Source organism: Hemitrygon akajei, chromosome 31, assembly GCF_048418815.1.
Source record: "Hemitrygon akajei chromosome 31, sHemAka1.3, whole genome shotgun sequence".
NCBI classification, from domain to species: Eukaryota; Metazoa; Chordata; class Chondrichthyes; order Myliobatiformes; family Dasyatidae; genus Hemitrygon; species Hemitrygon akajei.
In genome coordinates, this window is record NC_133154.1 from 24,602,614 (window position 1) to 24,623,341 (window position 20,728).

Consider the following 20,728-nt stretch of genomic DNA (forward strand, 5'->3'; position numbering starts at 1 on the left):
TTGCTATTGTAGCTGATTCTGGATTTTCTAGAAGCTTCTCAGTTTTTCTGCAGCAGATGTCACACCACTTGGAATCTGTCTCTCTCATAGGTTCATTGTTAACTCTGGAATGTTGTTAACTACACTCTAAGTATCGGGTGGCTATGACGATTTTGACTTTGTCTTCTTTCTTTGTTCATTTCTTGTTCTTGTATCTCTTAATGAAATAGCCAGAACCTAGTTAACTCCCAATTCTGCACTTCTAAACCAGGATCCAACATTATAGAAGGGACACCCAGTCATTACTGGAACTGGGATCTCTCAACCAAGAGAGCAGATAGAAGATTTGGTTTAACACCTCAGGTGAATGCTGGCACTTGGCCCTGCAGAGGACAACCTTTACTCTCTGGGCTGGAAAGAATCTGCTGCCTGGTTGCTCCTTGGTCAGACCTGCAAGGGACCTCACCAAGTCAACCATGATACACATGGCATCGAGTTACACTTTTCCATTTTCCTTCAGTCGAGGGGCACTGCACTACCAGCCTGGGAATTAGGAGCAGGAGGCCATTTAGCCCCTCAAGCCTATCCCACCATTTAATATAATCATGACTGAAAGAGGCCCTTTGGCACAAATCCTTCAGGCTGAAACCTGATCCCACCTGCCTGCATTAGAAACATACCCTTCTGGGCCTGGCCTATTCAGTGTCTCAGAGCCTCTTAAACATAGTGATTGTAACTCATTGCACTACCTCCTCTGGCAGCGAGTTCCAGATATCAACCACTCAGAATGAGAGGAGATCTTACAGAAACATATAAAATCATGGAAGGGATAGATAAGGTAGAGCCAGGAAAGTTGTTTCCACTGCTAGGTGAGACTAGAACTCGGGGACATTGCCAATTCTACCGCCAGGACTTAAGAACTTTTTAAAAGCTATTATTAATGCTTTTTGAGATAGTGATTTAGATGCATATCATATTTTTTACTGAGTTAAGTATTGTATGTAATTAGTTTTGCTACAACAAGTGTATGGGACATTGGAAAAAAAAGTTGAATTTCCCCATGGGGATGAATAAAGTATCTATCTATCTATCTATCTATCTCAAGATTCGGGGGAGTAGATTTAGGACAGAGATGAGGAGGAACTGCTTCTCCCACAGGCTGGTGAATCTGTGGAATTCTCTGCCCAATGAAGCAGTGGAGGCTACCTCAGTAAATCTATTTAAGACAAGGTTGGATATATTTTTGCATAGTAGGGGAATTAAGGGTTATGGGGAAAAGGCAGGTAGGTGGAGATGAGTCCATGGTCAATTCAGCCATGATCTCATTGAATGGCAGAGCAGGCTCGATGGGCCAGATGGCCGACTCCTGCTCCTGTTTCTTGTATTCTTATGTTCATACTCTCAGTGCAACAAATAATTTACCCCTCAGATCTACTTTAAATCTCCTCCCTCTCACCTCAAACCCACCACCTCTTGTTGATGGCGCCCTCCTCATACCCTCAAAGACCGGCAGTGAGTTAAACATGACCTTCCTTTCATAGATCCACATCAGTTCCATTCACTCCAATTGTTCCCCTCAAGGGAAGATGGTTTATGTAGCAAGCGGAATAGAGTGCAGGGTTGCAATGGGTGGGTAATGTAATGTACAGGGGGTGTGAAGAATGGGGGAGCATAAAGGGTAGGGAATGTGATGGACAGGGAGTGTAATAGTTGGGAGGAGTTGTAATGGATAGGAACGTAATAGGACGGAGTTGTAATGGGTGAGGAGTGTGACGGACAGGGAGTGTGATAGGTGGAAGAAGATGTAATAATGGACAGTGAGCATAAAAGATGAAGTCTGATGCGGAGTGTAATAGGTGGGGAGTGTGATGGATGGAATGCAATAGGTGGAAGAAGGAGTAATGGATAGGCAGTGCAATAGGTGGGAGGAGGTGCAATGAACAGGGAGTATAAAGGACAGGAAGGGTAATAGGTCGGAGGTGTAATGGGTGGGTCTTGTTGGTCTGATCTGATTACAACCTGAAATCCGCGTGCACCTATGTATGCAATCACAAGGGGCACTGACAAGGTGAATGCACTTAGTCTTTTCTCCCAGGTAACAGGAATGAAGAACTGGAGAGGATACGTTTAATGTGAAGGGAGAAACATTTCATCTGAATCTGACGGCCACCCAGAGGTACGAGCTGCCAGAGGAAGTGGTTGAGGCAGCTACATTAACAACACTTAAAAACGTTTCGACAAGTACATGGATAGGAAAGTTTTTAGAGAGAGTGATATGAACCAAAGGTGGGTAAATGGAACTGGCTCAGGAGGACACTTTGGTCAACGCGAATGATTGACTGAAAGGCCTGTTTATCTGCTGGAAGAATGGGCTATGGGTCGAACGTGGGAAAATAGGATGAGGGATGAGTTTTTCATGGCATCTTTATTGGCATGGACCAGATGGATAGATAGATGGGCTCCATGACAAGGGTCAGATTTAATGGACACACCTAATAGAATGTGAGGTTCTTCCTTCAAATCTGGGCAGGACTGGGCAGGAAAGCCAACACTCACTGCCTATCCACTGCTCTTGAACCAAGTGGCTTCAATGTCTATTTCAGTGTCTGGGTCTGAAGCCACACCTCAGGAAGGAGCAGGTGAGGACTTCACACCTGATGTGCAATTAGACCATTACATTACAGGACATAATTAGGCCATTCAGCCCATCAACTCTGCCCCATAAGTCCATCATGGCTGATTTATTATCTCTCTCAACCCAATTCTCCTGTCTTCTCCCTGTAACATTTTTTACGCCTTTACTAATCAAGAACCTATCTGTTCCATGTTTCGGGCAATTGGTTTGTTTTCACAGTGTTTTTACAGTGACTGAGCACGTTCAACCTTCATTTTGAAACGAGCAGTTTCAGATCTGTATTAGATCACTTCCTGAGCAGTCCGGAAGTAGTGAGCAGGAAAGTGCATTGGCTGTCAGAAGGCCAGAGGTTTATGTCAGGAGCAGAAGACATTTCTATCTAAGGCCATCTTGTTGCTTCCCTAGCAGAAGTATTGCCTGTAAGGTGATGTTTTATTGTTTAGACCAAAGGTATCAAGAGGATTTTGCTGAAATAGAATGTAATTTTTGAGTTTATTAGACACTGAACAAGAAGCTAATGGTTTGACATACTATTTACCTGTAGTATTTACTTGTTGCAACCTTATAATATTTACCTGCAGAAAAGTTAACTAAGTTCTTGCTTGCCTGTGTATATTTACCTGGGTGAATGGAACAATGTGATAATTGCACTGTAGTTTGTTTTTTTTTCTAGCTTCACTCCTTATTCACCATTGGGACTCCAATAAACTGGGGAGCCAGGAGGCTATACCCCTGACCCTCATGTCATTTTCGAATGGAGTTTGCCTGACTGTCTAGTTGATGTTACAACACCTCAGCGAGGGCAGCACATTAACAAGCTCTGCTATAAATACACCCAATGACTTGGCCTCCACAGTCATCTGGGGCAATGAATTCCACACCCTCTAGCTAAAGAAACTCTTCTCGATCTCTGTTCTAAAGGGACGTCCTCCTAATCTGAGGCTGTGCCCTCTGGTCCTAGACTCCCCCAGTATCAGAATCAGGTTTAGTATTGCCGGCGTATATCCTGATAATTATTGTTTTGCGGCAGCAGTACTTCGTATTCCAATGTCATAAAAACTATAAATTACAATAAGTATATTAAAAAAATCACTTAAATAAGTAGTGCAAAGAAGAGGGAAAAATACTGAGGAAGTGTTCATGGGTCCATTGGCCATTCAAAAATCTGATGGGAGAGGGAAACAGCCATTCCTGAAACAATGAGAGTGTGTCTTCAGGTTCCTGTATCTCCTCCTCAATGAGAAGAGAGAATGTCCTGGGCGATGGGGGGTCCTTAATGATGGATGCTGGGAAGATGCGTATCCACAATGGAGCTGACTGAGTTTTCGACTTTCTGCAGCTTATTTTGATCCTGTGCAGCGGCCCATCCATACTGGATGGTGATGCAGCCAGTTAGAATGCTCTCGATGGTACACCTGTTGAAATTTGTGAGCGTCTTTAGTGACATACCAATTCTCCTCAAACTCCTAATGAAATATAGCTGCTGCCGTACCTTCTTTATAATTGCATCAATGTGTTGAGCCCAGGATAGAGCTTCAGAGATGTTGACACCCATGAACTTGAAACGGCTCACATTTTCCACTTCTGATCTCTCCATGAAGACTGGTATGTTGCCTCGTCTTTCCCTTCCTGAAGTCCACAATCAATCCTTTGGTCTTACCGATGTTGACTGCAAGTTTGTTGCTGCGACACCACTCAACAAGCTGATCTACCTCACTCCTGTATGCCTTCTTGTCACCACCTGAAATTCTGCCAAAAAAACAGTTGTGTCGTCGGCAGATTTATAGATGGCATTTGAGCTGTGCCTGGCCACACAGTCATGGGTGTAGAGAGAGTAGAGCAGTGGGCTAATCACATGCCCCTGAGATGCACAGGTGTTGATTGTCAGTGAGGAGGAGATGTTATTTCCAACCTGCACAGACTGTGGTCTCCCAGTGAGGAAATTAAGGATCCAGTTGCAGAGGGAGGTACAGAGGCTCAGGTTTTGGAGCTCTTTGATTAGAACTGAGGTGATGATTGTGCTGGATACTGAGCTGTAGTCAATAAACAGAAGCCTGGCGTCGGTATTATCCAGGTGATCCAAGGCCAGTGAGATTACATCCGCTGTAGACCGATTACAGTGACAGGCAAATTGCAGCGGGTCCAGTTCCTTGCTAAGGCTGGAGTTGGTTCTGGCCATGGCCAACCTCACAAAGCGCTTCATCACAGCAGATGTGAGCACAACTTCACATTAGTCATCGAGGCAGCTCACCCTGTTCTTCTTCAGCAATGGTATGATTGTCGCCCTTTTCAAGCAGGTGGGAATCTCTGACTGTAGCACAGAGGTATTGAATATGTCCTTGATCCTTCCTGCCAGTTGGTTGGCACAGGTTTTCAGAGCACTACCCAGTACGCCATCAGGCCCTGACGCTTGGCAAGGGTTCACTAACTTGAAAGAAGTTCCAACATTGGCCTCTGAAACAGAGATGGCAGGGTCTCTGGACGCTGCAGGGATTTGCACGGGTGTAGATTTATTCTCCCTTTCAAAGGCCTTGAGCTCGCTTGGGAGTGAAGCATCACTGCTCTTCTTGCCGTTAGGTTTCACTTTGTAGAAAGTAATGACCTGCAAACCCTGCCAGAGTTGCGTGCATCCAATTCCATCTCTAACCTCAATCAGAATTGTTTTCTCGCTCTTAAAATAGCCTCTATAAGTCGCACCCAGACTTCTTGCATTGTTCTGGATCACCGGTCTTGAACTGCACAGATCTAGATCACAGAAGACCCCGAACTGCCTGGTTCATCCACAGCTTTTGGTTTTGGAATGTCCGGTATGTTTTTGAAGGCACACACTTATTCAGAAGTCAGTGACAACTGAGGCGAATTCATTCAGGCTCGCAGATGAATCCCTGAATATTGTTCAGTCCACCAACTCGAAGCAGTCCTTTAAGTGCTCCTCCGCCTCCCTTGACCATACGTTTCTGGTCCTCACCACTTGTGCTGCGGTGTTTAGTCTCTGCCTATACCCTGGGAGTAGAAGTACAGCCGGGTGTTTCCAAAGTGTGGGCATGGGATGTCACGATAAGTGTTCTTAATGGTGGTATAACAGTGGTCAAGTGTGTTGGCTCCTTTGATTCTACAGATGATATGTTGGGGGTAGTTGTTCAGAGGCTTCTTCAAGCTGGCCTGGTTGAAATCTCGCACACGTCAGGGCAGGCATTAGAGAGCACCGTTTCATGCCTGCTGATAATGGGGCTTAGCTCAAGTGCTTGCTCAGCCAACACAACCTGCAAGTCAACCTTTAGGGAATCCTGCATGAGCTTTCCACCTCTATTTTCTGAATTTTCTCCCCATTTAGAAAATAGTTTATACCTTTTCTTCTTCTATCAAAGTTCATGACCATACACATCCCTGCACTATATTCCATCTGCCTCTTCTTTGCTCTAATCTCCTAATCTTTGCCAGATTCCCTGATTCCTCAACAGCTCCTGCCCCTCCACCTATCTTTGTATCACTTGCAACTTGGTCACAAAAGCCATCAATTCAGTCATCCAAATCAGTGACATAAAACGTGAAAAGAGGCAGCCCCAACACCGACCCCTGCAGAACACTATTATTGCCACTCTGCCTCCTGCCAGTCAGCCAATCTGCTATCCATGCATTCATCAATCAAGTGGTTTTGAGAAGGACAGGCCAGTATGTTTGTGGCCATGGAGACTTACAGAACATAAGTAGGCTCTTCACCCCAACTGGACCAGGCTGACTAAGCAACATGTCCATCAAAGCCCGTTCCATTTGGCCCTCTAAACCTTTCCTGTCCAGATGACTGCCCTGGTATCTTTGAACTGTAGTTAGTGTGCCTTTCTCAACCACTTCCTCTGGCAACTCATTCCATATATGGTGGAAAAGTTGTCCCTGAGCTTCCTATTAAATGGCAACAAAGGACATGGCATCAAATTTTATCCGGAAAAGACTGGGAAATGGGGTTCAGGAGGAGACAGAAAAAAGGATCAGCCATGATGGAATGGCGGAGCAGACTCGATGGGCCAGGTGGCCTAATTCTGCTCCTCTGTCTTATGGTCTAAATCTCTCCCCCCTCTCACCTTAAACGTCTAGTTCTTGATTCCCCAACCCTTGGAAAAAGACTTGGTGCATTCACCCTGTTTATGCACTCTCAAGATATTATACACCTCTATAAGATCATCCCTCATTCTCCAAGGAATAAAGTCCCAGCCTTCCCTCTCCCTGGAACTCGGTCATCCTCATTCCTCGATCTCAGACTCTTTGAACACAGTTGCCGGAGTGAGACCTGAACTCAGGTCCTCAGGTGTCGATCCAGCTCTCCGATGATCATTTTTACTGATTAGCTTCATTTGTCACAAGCACAATGAAACATACAGTGAAACATGTCATTTTCGCGTCAATGACCATCACTGTCCGAGGATTATGCTGACGGCAACCTGCAAGTGTGGCCACTCTTCCAGTGCCAAGAAAGCATATCCACCACTTTAAAATGTGGGAGGAAACTGGAGCACCTGGAGGAAACCCATACAGCCACGGGAGAACATAAAAATTCCTTACAGACAGCAGTGGGAATTGAACCCTGGTCTTCAGAAGGCATTGTAAAGCGTTGTGTACTAGCCTGGGAATTCAGCAACTGCACAGCCACCCACCAACCAACAGAAAGTGAAGAAGAGTTTACAGTGCCGGGAGGGGCAGTGTCCAGAGGGACAGGGGTTGAAGGCATTTGGGAAGGAGGTGACATGAGGGGTAACTTTGAGCTGTAAGTGGAATAGGGTGGAAGAAAATTGAAAGCCAACTTTCAAATAGGGGACGAGGTAAATAATTTGAAAGAGAAATGTGAGGCAACAGAGGAAGAGAAGAGGTCAGTGGGAGGGTATGAACAGAAATTGAAATGAGTCACAGACCACAAGGAAACAGGCCCTTCAGTCCATCAGCCCTGCTGGCCATCAACCAGCCACCTACACCAATCTCATTTCATTCTCCCCACATTCAGATTTATTTAAACCTATACTGAAATGTGTCATTTGCATCAACAAACATACAGGCGTGCTGGGGGCAGGCCTCAAGTGTCGCCACACATTCTGGCGTCAACATCGCTCACCCACAGCGTTCAGCAGAACAACACGGAGCACACAAAACGCAACATGCAAAGGAATAAAGCGACAACAGCAAAGCAAACCCCATTCCTCCCTCAGACCCAGCAACCCACACACACGCAGATACACAACACAGTCCCTAATCGCAGGACAGGCCGCCTCCGGTGGACTCGTGGGGTCACAAACGTTGGGTCTTCAACTTCTGCAGCCACGTTGCCGACAGTAACCCTCCGGATTCCACCGCTCCCCACACATACTTACTGCGACCAACTAACCTAGCGACCCTGCACATCTATGAGATGCAACAGGAAAATAGAGCTATCCACGGAAAATCCAGGGAGGATGTGCAAACTCCACATAGACTGCACCCGAGACCGAGATTAAACCAGGGTCTCTGGAGCTGAGAGGCAGTAAAGATTGATCTTGCCACATCCTGAGGTCCACAATTAATGCCATTTGTAGACTTTTAATTGAATTGACTTTATTACTTACATCCTTCTTATGCATGAGGAGGAAAAATCTTTACGTTACGTCTCCGCCTAAATGTGCAATTTGGAGTAATTTATAATAAATAGTATGTACAAAAGAATAGTCAATACAACATAGAAATACAGTTGTGTCAGCAGGAATTAAGCAGTCCGATGGCCTGGTGGAAGAGGTTGTCCCAGAGCCTGTTGGTCCTGGCGGTATCATTATGCTCTGATCCCTCCCTTGTCTGGCACTGGAAACAGCTGCGTCCCCTGGACAAAACCTCACAGACAGTCATTCCACCCTTCCCATCTCCGCACCTTCAGGTTCTCTTCTAGTTAGGTTACCGGACATTAACGGACTGCAGAGCTGGCCTGAGAAGTGGCAGACGGATTTCAATCCAGAAAAGTGTGAAGAGGTTCACTTTGGAAGGTTGAGTTGGAAGGCAGAATACAGGATTCTCGGCAGCGTGGATCCTGGGGTCCACGTATGTAGATCCCTCAGAGTCGCTGCACATGTTGATAGGGCGGTTAAGAAGGTCTGTGGTGTGTTGGCCTTCATTTGTTGGGGGGTTTGATTTCAAGAGCCATGAGATAATGTTGCAGCTCTAAAAAACTTTAGTTAGACCTCACTTGGTAAATTATGTTCAGTTCTGATCACATCGTTATCGGAGGGATGTGGAAGCTTTACAGAGGATGCAGAGGAGATTTACCAGGATGCTGCCTGGATTAGAGGGCATGTCTTATGCAGATAGGTTGAGCGAGCTCTTCGGAGAGGAGGAGGATGATAGTTGACTTGATAGAGATGTACAAGATGATAAGAGGCGTAGATTGGGTGGCCAGCCAGAGACTTTTTTCCCAGGGTGTTAATGGCTAATATGATGGGGCATAACTTTAAATGATTGGAGGAACGCACAGGGAGGATGTCAGAGATAAGGCTTCTACACTGTGAATGGTGGGTGTGTAAATGCCCTGGGTGGTAGAGGCAGATACATTAGGGGCATTTCAGAAACTCTTAGATCGACACACGGATGAAAGAAAAATGCAGGACCATGGGAGGGAAGGGTTAGATTGATCTTAGAGTACGGTAGGTTAAAAGGTTGGCACAACATCATGGGCTGAAGGGCCTGTACTGTGCTGTAGTGTTCTATGTTCTCTGTTCTCGTTCTGCCTTTGACCTGAAATGTTACCTCTATTTCTAACTCTGTGGACACTACCTAACGTGCTGGAAGGTTCCAGCACTTTCTGTTTTGATTTATGGTGATACACGGAGCAGCACGAGTCTCCGTGGTGAGAGAGCCCGCATTCATTAACGCACGGCTGAGGTGATTAATCAAATGTATAAATGATGCTGGTTCCACACAGAGCAGGCCGGGGAAACAACAACAGCCATTTGCAACTATCAAACACTTTTAACACAGTGGAATACCCGAGGGGACTCCACAGAAATGCTTCAGATAAAATCTGACAGCCAGCCGCGTGAGGAGATCTCAACAAGTGAGCAGAAACCCGGTCAGAGGGGAGTTCGAATAGCATCTGAGACAGAAGAGAGGGGGAATGGTGAGCGGGGCGGGGGGGGGGGGGTAATAGACCAAGACAGAGAGCGAGAGATAGAGGGACAGAAGGAAAGAGACAGAGAGAGGAGAAAGGAGAGTGGAGAGAGGAGGACACATTTGGGAGAGTGGGGGACACAGACGAGAGAGTGGAGAGTGTGGGATGTAGAGGGGACAGGCGGGGGGGCAGGCAGGGAAAGGGGGGACAGTCAGGAAAGGGGAAGACAGGCAGTGGGGGAACAGCAGGGAGGGCAGACAGAGGGGGGGAACAGGCAGAGGTAAGGGGGTACAGGCAGGGGGGTGACAGGCAGACAGAGAGAGGGACAGAGTTTAGGAATCAGGTATCTGACTATGTCCTGTGGTTCGGTAATCAGATAGGATTAAAGGCTTGCGTTCAGGGATGTAGGGATGTAGGGATGTGTGGCAATTATAGGGAACAGGAGGGCAGAAACAAGGAGGGATTTGAATAATAATTCTGTAATCAAGAAGCTGTTTAGCAAGAGGCCTTTGCAAATCAGGAGGCAGGGCGCTGAACGATGAAGTTAATTCAGAGGGGGTTAGGACACTTGCACAGTCACTGATATTTCTACAAGGCATGTGCAAGATTCTAGTAACAAATGTACAAACCGGGGTGTGTTTAAGCTCCGCCTGCATGCTGCAAAGGATTCGATTACAGGGGATTTTCTGCCAGGGATAATCCGTCACTCCATGGCTCATCTCCCTACATCCCTCTCACTGGAGACAGGAGAGAAGACAGGATGCTAGGCCAGGCTCCTTCAGATTAGCGTAATGTTATCACAGCTCCAGTTACCCAGGTTCAATTCACGCCGCTGTCCGTAAGGAATCCTGTACATTCTCCCTGTGGGGGTTTCCACTGGGTGCTCCAGTTCCCTCCCATATTCCAAAGACATGCACGTTAGGGTTGGAAAGTCGTGGGCATGCTATGTTGGCACGGGAAGCATGGTGAAATTTGTAGGCTGCCCCCAGCACCTCCTCACTGTGTCAGCCGTGATGCCAATGACACATTCCACCATATGCCTCCATATTTTGATGTACGTAATGACAAATATGGATAATTTATATCGGGTAGGCACAGCTAGCAGGATGTCACCATGAGCAGGAGGAGGAGGACCTACTGTGGTGTGGACAGTCGCTATGTTCACACCATCCGCTAAACACAGCTGTTGCTCATTCTGGGCAAGGGGTCTGTCAAGAGACAGGCTCAGGAAGCGTCAGGGACCAGTCTGGCCATTCTCCTCTTACCTCTCTCATTAACAAGATATCTTATCCAAGAGAACTGCCACTCACTGGATGATTTTTTTATTTTTGTTTTTCACACCATTCCCTGCAAACTCTAGACCAGGGGCTCCCAACCTTTTTTTATGCCGTGGACCCCAAGTTGGGACCCTCTAAACTCACTAAACTGTAGTATGTGAAAATCCCAGCTCATCAACAGTTTCTGAGATACTCAAACCACCCCATCTGGCACCAACAATTATTCCACCGTCAAAGTCACTTAGATTCCATTTCTTTCCCCATTCTGATGTTCGGTCAGAACAACAACTGAACCTCTTGACCGTGTCTGCATGCTTTCATGCATTGAGTTGATGCCATATGACTGGCCGATTAGATATTAGTAGTAATGGGCAGGTATGCAGCTGTTTCTAATCAAGTGGTCACTAAATGTAGCATCAAAGAAAGTATGGGAAGGAGAAAGGAATAAATGAGGCACCACATTATCTGCAACAGTTCATCAGTTTGCCAAAGAGAAGTACAAACACACTTTTGTAGATACGGGCCCTTTGGCCCAAGCAGTTCATACTGGCCACAGTTCCCACCCAGCTAGTGTCAAAGTCTTATGTTCAAAGTAAATTTATTATCAAAGTATAATATGTCACCATATAGTATTCTGAGATTCATTTTCTTGCAGGCATTCACAGGAAAAGGAAGAAATACTATAGCATTGATAATAAAAAGCTATACATAAGCAAATACTGACAAGCAATCAGTGTGCAGAAGACAAACTGTGCAAATAAAAAATAAATAATACCGAGAACGCGAGTCCATCAGTTGTGGAGTCCTTGAAAACGTTTGGCCTATATCTCTCCAAGCCACAGCCCTCCATGCGCAAGAGCTTCTTAAGTGATACCATTGTCCCTGCCTCAGCCACTTCCTCTGGCAGCTCATTCCATATACTCACCACCCGTTGGGTGAAAATGTCACCCTTTCAGGTCTCTTTTAAATCTTTCCCTTTTCACCCTAAGAATGCCATGTAGTTTTGGACTCCTCTACCCTGGAAGAATTCCCGTTACCATCCACCTCATCTCTGCCTCTCATAACATGAAACATTTCTATCATGCCACTCCTCATTCTCCATTGTTCCAAGGAATACAGACCCAGACAGGCTAACCTCTCCCTATAAATCAAGTCCTCTAGTTCTGGCAACTTCTTTGTGAATCTTCCCAGCACTCTTTCTTAATTTAACCATATCTTTTCTATAACAAGGTGACCCAGATGGCATAAATTCAATGGCTATTTTATCACACACCTCCTGTATGTAATAAAGAGCCCACCGAGTTTATGCTCGTGGTCTCCTGCTGCTGTATCCCATTCACTTCAGAGATGCTCTTCTGCACGTCACTGTTGTAACGTGTGGTTATTTGAGTTACTGTCGCCTTCCTGTCAGCTTGAGCCAGTCTGGCCGTTCTCCTCTGACCTCTCACTAACAAGGCATTTTCGCCCACAGAGCTGCCACTCACTGGATGACTTTTGTTACTCGCACCAGGCTCTGTACGCTCTCTTGTGGCTGCAAATCCCAAGAGATCAGCAGCTTCTGAGATACTCAAACCACCCCATCTGGCACCAACAATCTTTCCATGGTCAGAGACACTTAAATCACATATCTCCCCCATTCTAATGTTTGCCCTGAAGAACCAATTAACTTCTTGACCAGGCTGACATGCTTAGGTACACTGAGTTGTTGCCACATGATTGGCTGGTTACATATTTCCATTAATGAGCAGACATATGGGTGTACCTAATAAAGTCACCATTCAGCATGTAGTGCTAATTCCCTGATGTTCTTTGCTTCTTATTTTCCATTATCCTCACCGGACAGTAACAGACAACCTGCCAGTGAGATCTCAAACGTTAGCTCTGTTTTTCTCTCTCTGCAGATGCTGTCTGACCTGCTGAGTCTTTCCAACCTTCTCTGTTTTCATTTCAGCTTTCTAACACCTGCAGTATTGTTTGGCTTCACTCACAACGTAATGTTGAGAAAGGCGCAAAAGAAATACGAGTTCTTCCTTCTTTCACAGGGCTAAGTTGAACAGAGAACATCTGGGGAACGTGACCACTTTAACACCTCCGACACCAGCAGCACCAATAATGCCAATTCGATCAGCAATAACACAACTGCACAAAATGTGTTTAACAAATTGGCTCGCACACACCAGGAAGGAAAACCTCTGGGCAACAACACCCCACTTCTGAATGCCTCCTCCCCCTCCATTGCAACTTCCGTTCCTACCTTGGAGCGTCGAAGCTGTCGTACGACCCCACGGTGTAGTGCCGGAACAATCGCTTTGCCTTTTCACTGCGGCTCTCTGTTGAACATGAAGCACAGCTGATCACTGGGTGCCCCTCAGGAACCTTTTCAAATCTTTCCATTCCACCCGTAAACCCGTGCCCCATAGTTCTCGATTTCCCAGTCTGGGCGCATTCCCTCTACCTACACTCCTTATGTTGTTTTACAACCCTGTACGATTATCCCTCATTCTCCTGCTCTCCAATGAAAAGTGTCAACCTGCTCAACCTCTCTGTCCACACCTCAGTCCCTTAAAACCCGATTTACAATATCCCTTGTACAAACGCTTGTAGAGCCACAGAACATTACAGTACAGAAACAGGCCTTTTGGCCCTTCTTGGCTGTGCCGAACCATTTTTCTGCCTAGTCCCACTGACCTGCACCTGGACCATATCCCCCCCATACACCCCTCATCCATGTACCTGTCCAAGTTTTTCTTAAATGTTAAAAGTGAGCCCGCATTTACAACTTCATCTGGCAGCTCATTCCACACTCCCACCACTCTCTGTGTGAAGAAGCCCCCCCAATGTTCCCTTTAAATTTTTCCCCCTTCACCCTTAACCCATGTCCTCTTGTAAATCTCCTCCCCACCCTTTCTAGCTTAATGACATCTTTCTTACAGCAGGGTGACCAGGGCGTGAGTCCCCTCAGGGTGCTCTCATTTCCTCACGCATTCGAAAGATGTACAGATTAGGGTTAGTGAGGTGTGGGCATGCCATGTTGGTGCTGGATGTATGGTTGCGCCCAGTCCATCCTCCGTCTGTGTCGATCGCTGATGCAAATTGTTCATTTCGATGTACTGTACTTGTGACAAATAAAGCTCATCTCTTTTTTTTTTAAAAACTGAACATAATACTCCAAGTGCGGCATCGCCAAGCTCCTTGTAAAAGCATTGAGGCTTCTGTGTCCACACCGTCTCAGATCAGGCCCTTCCGCCAAACGTTTTACACGTTCAGGATCGCTGCTCGGCAGAACACTCTCTGCCTCCTTCTTGCAAAGTTGTGAATTACCAACATGGACACTGGGTGGCAGTCCACGACCAACGATGGCAAAACCTCCTGCATCACACCCAGCAGAGGAACTCAAGAGGTTTCAGTTAATCCACTCACCCCATTCGCTGGGATCTCCTTTCTTGTGATGGACTAGGAACAATGGAGGCCCACCCGTCTCGGCAGAGCGGTCAGCGCGACGCTTTACCGCGCCAGCAGTCACCAATCAGGGCTCAGGGCTCAACTCCCACTGCTGTGTGTAAGGAGTATGTGCATTCTCCCTGTGACCACGTGGGAGACACCCCCCCCCCACCCGGGTGCCTGGCTTCCCCCCCACATTTCACAGACATACAGTTAGGGCTAGGGTCAGTAAGCTGTAAGCGTGCTGTACTGGTAAACACAAAGTACACTGCAGATGCTGTGGTCAAATCAAGACGTACAAACAAGCTGGATGAACTCAGCAGGTCAGGCAGCATCCGTAGAAATGAGCAGTCAACGTCTCGGGCCGAGACCCTTCATCAGGACTGAAGAGGGAGGGGGCAGGGGCCCTATAAAGAAGGTGGGGGGAGGGTGGGAAGGAGAAGGCTGGTGGGTGCCAGGTGAAAAACCAATCAGAGGAAAGATCAAGGGGTGGGGGAGGGGAAGCAGGGAGGGGATAGGCAGGAGAGGTGAAGGAGGAATGTAAGGGGAAAGCACTATGGGTAGTAGAAGAAGGCAGAGTCATGAGAGAGGTGATAGGTAGCTAGAAGAGGAGGCAGAGTGAAGGTGGGATGGGGGAAGGGAGAGGGAGGGAATTACCAGAAGTTGGAGAATTTGATGTTCATGCCAAGGGGCTGGAGGCTACCCAGACAGTATATGAGGTGTTGCTCCTCCAACCTGAGTTTAGCCTCTTCATGGCAGTAGAGGAGGCCATGTATGGACATATCCGAATGGGAATGTGAAGCAGGGTTGAAGTGGGTGGCAACTGGGAGATCCTGTCTGTTGTGGCGGACGGAGCAGAGGTGCTCGACGAAGCGGTCCCCCAATCTGCGTCGTGTCTCGCCGATGTAGAGGAGGCCACACCGGGAGCACCGGATGCAATAGATTACCCCAACAGACTCACAAGTGAAGTGTTGCCTCACCTGGAAGGACTGTTTGGGGCCCTGAATGGTGGTAAGAGAGGCGGTGTAGGGACAGGTGTAGCACTTACGCTCCTCTACATTGGCGAGACCCGACGCAGATTGGGGGACCGCTTCGTCGAGCACCTCCGCTCCGTCCGCCACAACAGACAGGATTAACTTTGAAATGACTGGAATTTGAAAACAATAATGTACTGTTAAGGCTTTATAAGGCATTCATAGGACCACATGGGGAGTACTGTGAGCCGCTTAGGGCCCCAGATCTAAGAAAGGATGTGTTGGCATAGCAGGGATTCCAGAGGAGGTAAAACCACAGCAAGCTTCACCCCTTGAGCAAAACCAGACAACATAGATTTCGGGTCAGAGAGGGAAAAGGATCAGCCACAGTGAAATGGCGGAGCAGACACAATGGGCCGAACGGCCTAATTCTGCACCTGTGTGTTATGGAATTAGGATGATGTTCAGGCTTCACTGCTTTGATTTGACATTCACTGTATGTTTCCATGTACGTGCGACAAATAATGTTAATCTTCAATTTGACCGCTTGAGTTCCTCCAGCAGATTCTTTACCGGTGATTCCAGTACTTGCAGTTTCTGGCTCCCCACGTTCCAATGGGACAGTTCTAAAGGAACTTTACGCTGGATCTAACCCAAGCTCCCCTGACTTAGGAGTGCTTGATGGGACACACAGAGGGAGTGTGACTCTGGATTGAACTCATAAACTTGGGTTTGATGAGACAGTGCAAAGGACCTTTCCTGGACTCTCCTCGCCAGAGAATGTGTGGTGTCACAGTGTAGAGGGAGATTTCTCCTGTATCTAATTGGGTGTTCACTGATCTGCTCTGTGTGTGTGTGGTGGGAAAATTCATGGGGACATTTACCCTGGATCTTACCTAGGACTGTTTGATGCCACAGTGCAGAGGGAACATTACCCTGTTTCCAGCACGTATTCCACCGATCTGGGAGTGTGTGGTGGGATGGTGCAGCAAGACATTCACCCTGTATCTAACCCGCGTTATCCTCTCTTGGGAGGGTGTAATGGGACAGTTAGGAGGGACGTTTGTCCTTGCATCTAACCTGAGTTGCCCTGATCTGGGACTGTGTGGTGGGGCAGCACAGACAGACATTTACCCTGAATCTAACCAGTGTTCTCCTCACTTGGGAGTGTCTGATGGGACAATTCATCCGGATATTTCCGCTCCATTTAACCTGTGCTCCTCTGCTCTGGGTATCTGTGATGGGACAATACGGAGGGACGCTTGTCTGCCCAGGAACTATTTGATGGGACAGGGTGGAGGGAGAATTCTGCCCCTCCCTCAGCATCATTTGCCTGAAAGTGTTTCATATTGTCAGCAAGGATCCAGCATGTGTTCATTCTTTGCCGCAGCGCTGTTCTTCTCCCAGAACTCACATTCAATCAGTATGAACGGTGATCTTACCGTGTTTGCTTTCCTGGGGTTTATTCGGCACCTCCTCGACATTCTCGGCAGGAAACCAGCCTGTCCGTCCTTTCACCGTGCCTTCCCAGAATCCCCTTTCTCCGATACTGAGGACTAAAAGAAAGACAATGCAAAGTCACAAAGCTTGTTGTAGACTGGTGCTCACACTCAGTTCTTCATAACTTTCCCCATTTTACCATCTCCAACAGGCCATAAGACATAGGAGCAGAATTAGGTTATTCACCCTGTCAAGTCAGCTTCTCCATTCGCTCATGGCTGATTTATTTTTCCCTTTCTCCTACCTTCTCCCCGTAACCTTAAGCCCTTAATAATCAAGAACATAAGAATATTAATTCCATAAGAAAGCAGGATGTTGTGGGTGTAGAACTGGACTCTCAGACGGTGGTGTCTGAAAAGAGGATGCTGTCCAAGTTGCACGCCATCTTGGACAATGACTCCCATCCACTCCATAATGTACTGGTTAGGCACAGGAGTACATTCAGCCAGAGACTCATTCCACCTAGATGTAACACTGAGCGTCATAGGAAGTCATTCCTGCCAGTGGCCATCAAACTTTACAACTCCTCCCTCGGAGTGTCAGACACCCTGAGCCAATAGTGGACTTATTTCCACTTGGCATGATTAACTTATTTTTATTTAATTATTTATGGCTTTATATTGCTATATTTCTTCACCATTCTTGCTTGGTGCAACTGTAACGAAACCCAATTTCCCTCGGGATCAATAAAGTATGTCTGTCTGTCTGTCTGAATAAACCGGATTCTGATTCTGAACTGGGTCGGGCACAATGGTTATAACAGAGGGATTTCTTTAGCCAGAGAGCAGTGAATCTGTGGAATTCATTGCTTGAAACGGCTGAGGAGGCCAAGTCATTGGGGCTATTTAAACTGGAGGTTAATAGGTTCTTGATTTGGAAGGGTGTCAAAGGTTATGGGGAGAAGGCAGGAGAATGGGGTTGAGAGGGATTTTAAAAAATCAGCCATAGCAGAATGGTGGAGCAGAAACAATGGGCTGAATGGCCTAATTCTGCTCCTATGTCTAATGGTCTTACAGCAATTAATGCTGGGTTTGACAGTCACACCCAGCACTCGAGGAACGGATATACAAAGCAAAATCCTCCAGAGAATTATTTGCTCTTGAAGGGCTTTGACTCGTACTTCAGACACCAGGTCTTTATCTTTCGACAAACCTCATCAAGATCGGTTCCCATTGGTTGCATTGCAAAGACAGAAAATAACCCGTGTGTTTACCACATCAGCCTTGTTGTTGACATCTTACTTTAGGCTTCCCACAGTTTGGAGCCTCTGTTTTAAAGCTGGTTACGCAAATCGCCAGCCAGCCTGGACCATCCTTTTCTTCTGCCGGGTCTATTTTGGTCTGCTGTCTCCTAAAAACAAATTTTTTTCTTGGAGAATGTGCTGATGATGTCTTCAGAAACGAAGGACCCCAACGGGGATCGCAGAGCCGGTGGGGCTGGAGGGGATGGAGAGGTTGTCTATAGTTACTGCTCGCTCCAGACTGTTGCACAGACACTCTAGGGGTGACTCACCCTCTTGCTATACATGAATAACACCGGACGGGCCAATGTTTGCCCCCTCAAAGGGCAGACAGGGGTCAGAATGCTCCATTTCCTTCCTTGCCCTTTCAGAACATGATTAGAGACCAGCTACAACCTAGATAGTGGCCCTGGAGAGGATGTTTCTTGACTAGGATCAGAGGAATTCTTTAGCCAGAAGGTGGTGAATCGGTGGAATTCCTTGCCACAGATGGGTGTGGAAGCCAAGTCATTGGGTATATTTACAACTGAGCTTGATAGGTTCTTGATTAGTAAAGGTATCAAAGGTTACAGGAGAAGGCAAGTGAATAGGGTTGAGAGGGATCATAAATCAGCCTTGATAGAATGGCAGAGAAGACCCAATGGGCTGAATGGCCTCATTCTGCTCCTTTGTTTTACAATCTTTCAGTCTCTCGACTGTCAGCACTTCACTGCCTCCCTCCTCCTCTCCCTCACGACAGAGGACAGACAATCTATTCACTCAATCTGCTGCTACACAGTTTGGAAGTCCATTCAGGGGAGATTAAAACCTAACCTGCAGAGAATGCAATAGAAGAACAGACCCTTCCGACCACAATGCTTGCCAAATTAATTATACTCATAATCAAATGTCCACTTCCTGAACCGGCATAGATAACTTCACCTACCTCGACTCTGAACTGATGTCCACTACCTACAGACTCACTTTCAAGGATGCTACAACTCATGTTCTCAATATTATCCACAATTGAAATGGAGACATCTTTTATTAGAGAGAGAGAGCCTGTGGTATGTCGAATACCGGGTGAACGGGTAGTCTTTGGGGTAACTGCAAGTCCGTGTCTTTGCTGTTGCTTTGCTCACGCTTGAGTGCTCGGTGGCGGGTGCCGATGCTTTTTTTTGCTGGTGGGGAGAGGGGGCATCGTTCCTTGTTGCTGCTTTCGAATGGGGGGGAAGGGAACTGGGGGGGCGACTTTGGGGTTCTAACATTTAACTGTCATTCATTCTTTGGGGCACTCCTCTGTTTTCGTAGATGGTTGCAAAGAAAAGGCATTTCAGGATGTATATTGTATACATTTCTCTGACACTAAATGTACCTTTGAAACCTTTGAAATTTTTCTTCTTTTAAGACCATAAGACATAGGAGTAGAATTAGGCCATTCAGCCCATCGACTCTGTGCAGTTGTTCCATCAGGGCTGATTTATTATCCCTCTCAACCCCATTCTTTATCCTCTCATTGTAACTTTTGAACCCCTTACTAATTAAGAAACATTCAACCTCTATTTAGATTATACCCACAGCTGTCTGTAGCAATAAACTCCACAAATTCATTACCTTCTAGCTAAAGAAATTCCCCCTCATCTTTGTTCAGAATAGACGCCTCTCTATTCTGAGCATGTGTCTTCTGGCCCTAGAATCCCCCCACTCTCAGAAACATCCTCTCGATGTCCACTCTGTCTAGGCCTTTCAGTATTGGACAGGCTTCAATGAGATCCCCCATCATTCTTCTAAACTCCAGTGAGTACAGGCACAGAGCCATCAAATGTTCCTCATACATTAACCCCTTTGTTCCTGGAATTGTTCTCGAAAACTTCATCTGGCCACTCTCTAATGCCAGCAGACACTTTTTTAGATAAGGGCCCAAAACTGTTCAAGATACTCCAAGTGCTGTCTGACCAATGTCATATAACACTTCAGTATATATTCCAGATCTCTTGAAATGAATGCTAACATTGCATTTACCTTCCTTACCACCAACTCAACCTGCAAATTAACCTTCGTAGAATCCTGCTTGAGGACTCCCAAGTCCATTTGCACCTCTGATTTTTAAATTGACTTCTAATTTAGAAAATCGTCTATGCCTTTATTCCTTCTACCAAAGTGCATGACCATACACCTCCCTACACTATATTCCATCCACCACTTCCTTACCCGTTCTCCTGATCTGTCTAAGCCTTTCTGCAGACTTCCTGCTTCCTCAATACTACCTGCCCCTCCATTATCTTCACATCGTCCACGAACTTGGCCAAAAAGCCATCGATTCCATAATGTAAATCATTGATATAAAACAGGGAAAGAAGCGTTCCCAAGACCGACCTCGGAAATACCATTATTCATCAGCTGCCAACCAGAAAAGGCCCCCTGTATTCACGTCCAGCTGCCAGTCAACCAATCTTGTATCCTTCCTGTGAAATCATGTGCTCTAAGCAGCCTCATGTGTGGCACCTTGTCAAAGACCTTCTGAAAACCTAAGTAAACAACATGCACTGACTCATCTTTGTTTATCCTGCCTGCTATTTCCACAAAGGA

The 20,728-nt window shown here is 46.6% G+C and overlaps 1 protein-coding gene across 3 annotated transcripts in view; it reads right to left on the minus strand.

Annotated features, from left to right (window-relative positions):
* Window positions 1-20,728, minus strand: part of LOC140719351 (SH3 and multiple ankyrin repeat domains protein 1-like) — a 512,322-nt gene that overhangs the window by 343,277 nt on the left and 148,317 nt on the right. For all 3 annotated transcript variants that reach the window (XM_073033929.1, XM_073033930.1, XM_073033928.1), the window contains exons 13-14: window positions 16,863-16,976; window positions 13,260-13,335 (exon numbers count right to left, since the gene is read on the minus strand). In XM_073033929.1, coding sequence (XP_072890030.1) covers window positions 13,260-13,335; window positions 16,863-16,976 — 190 coding nt within the window. The remainder of the gene's footprint in view (window positions 1-13,259; window positions 13,336-16,862; window positions 16,977-20,728) is intronic.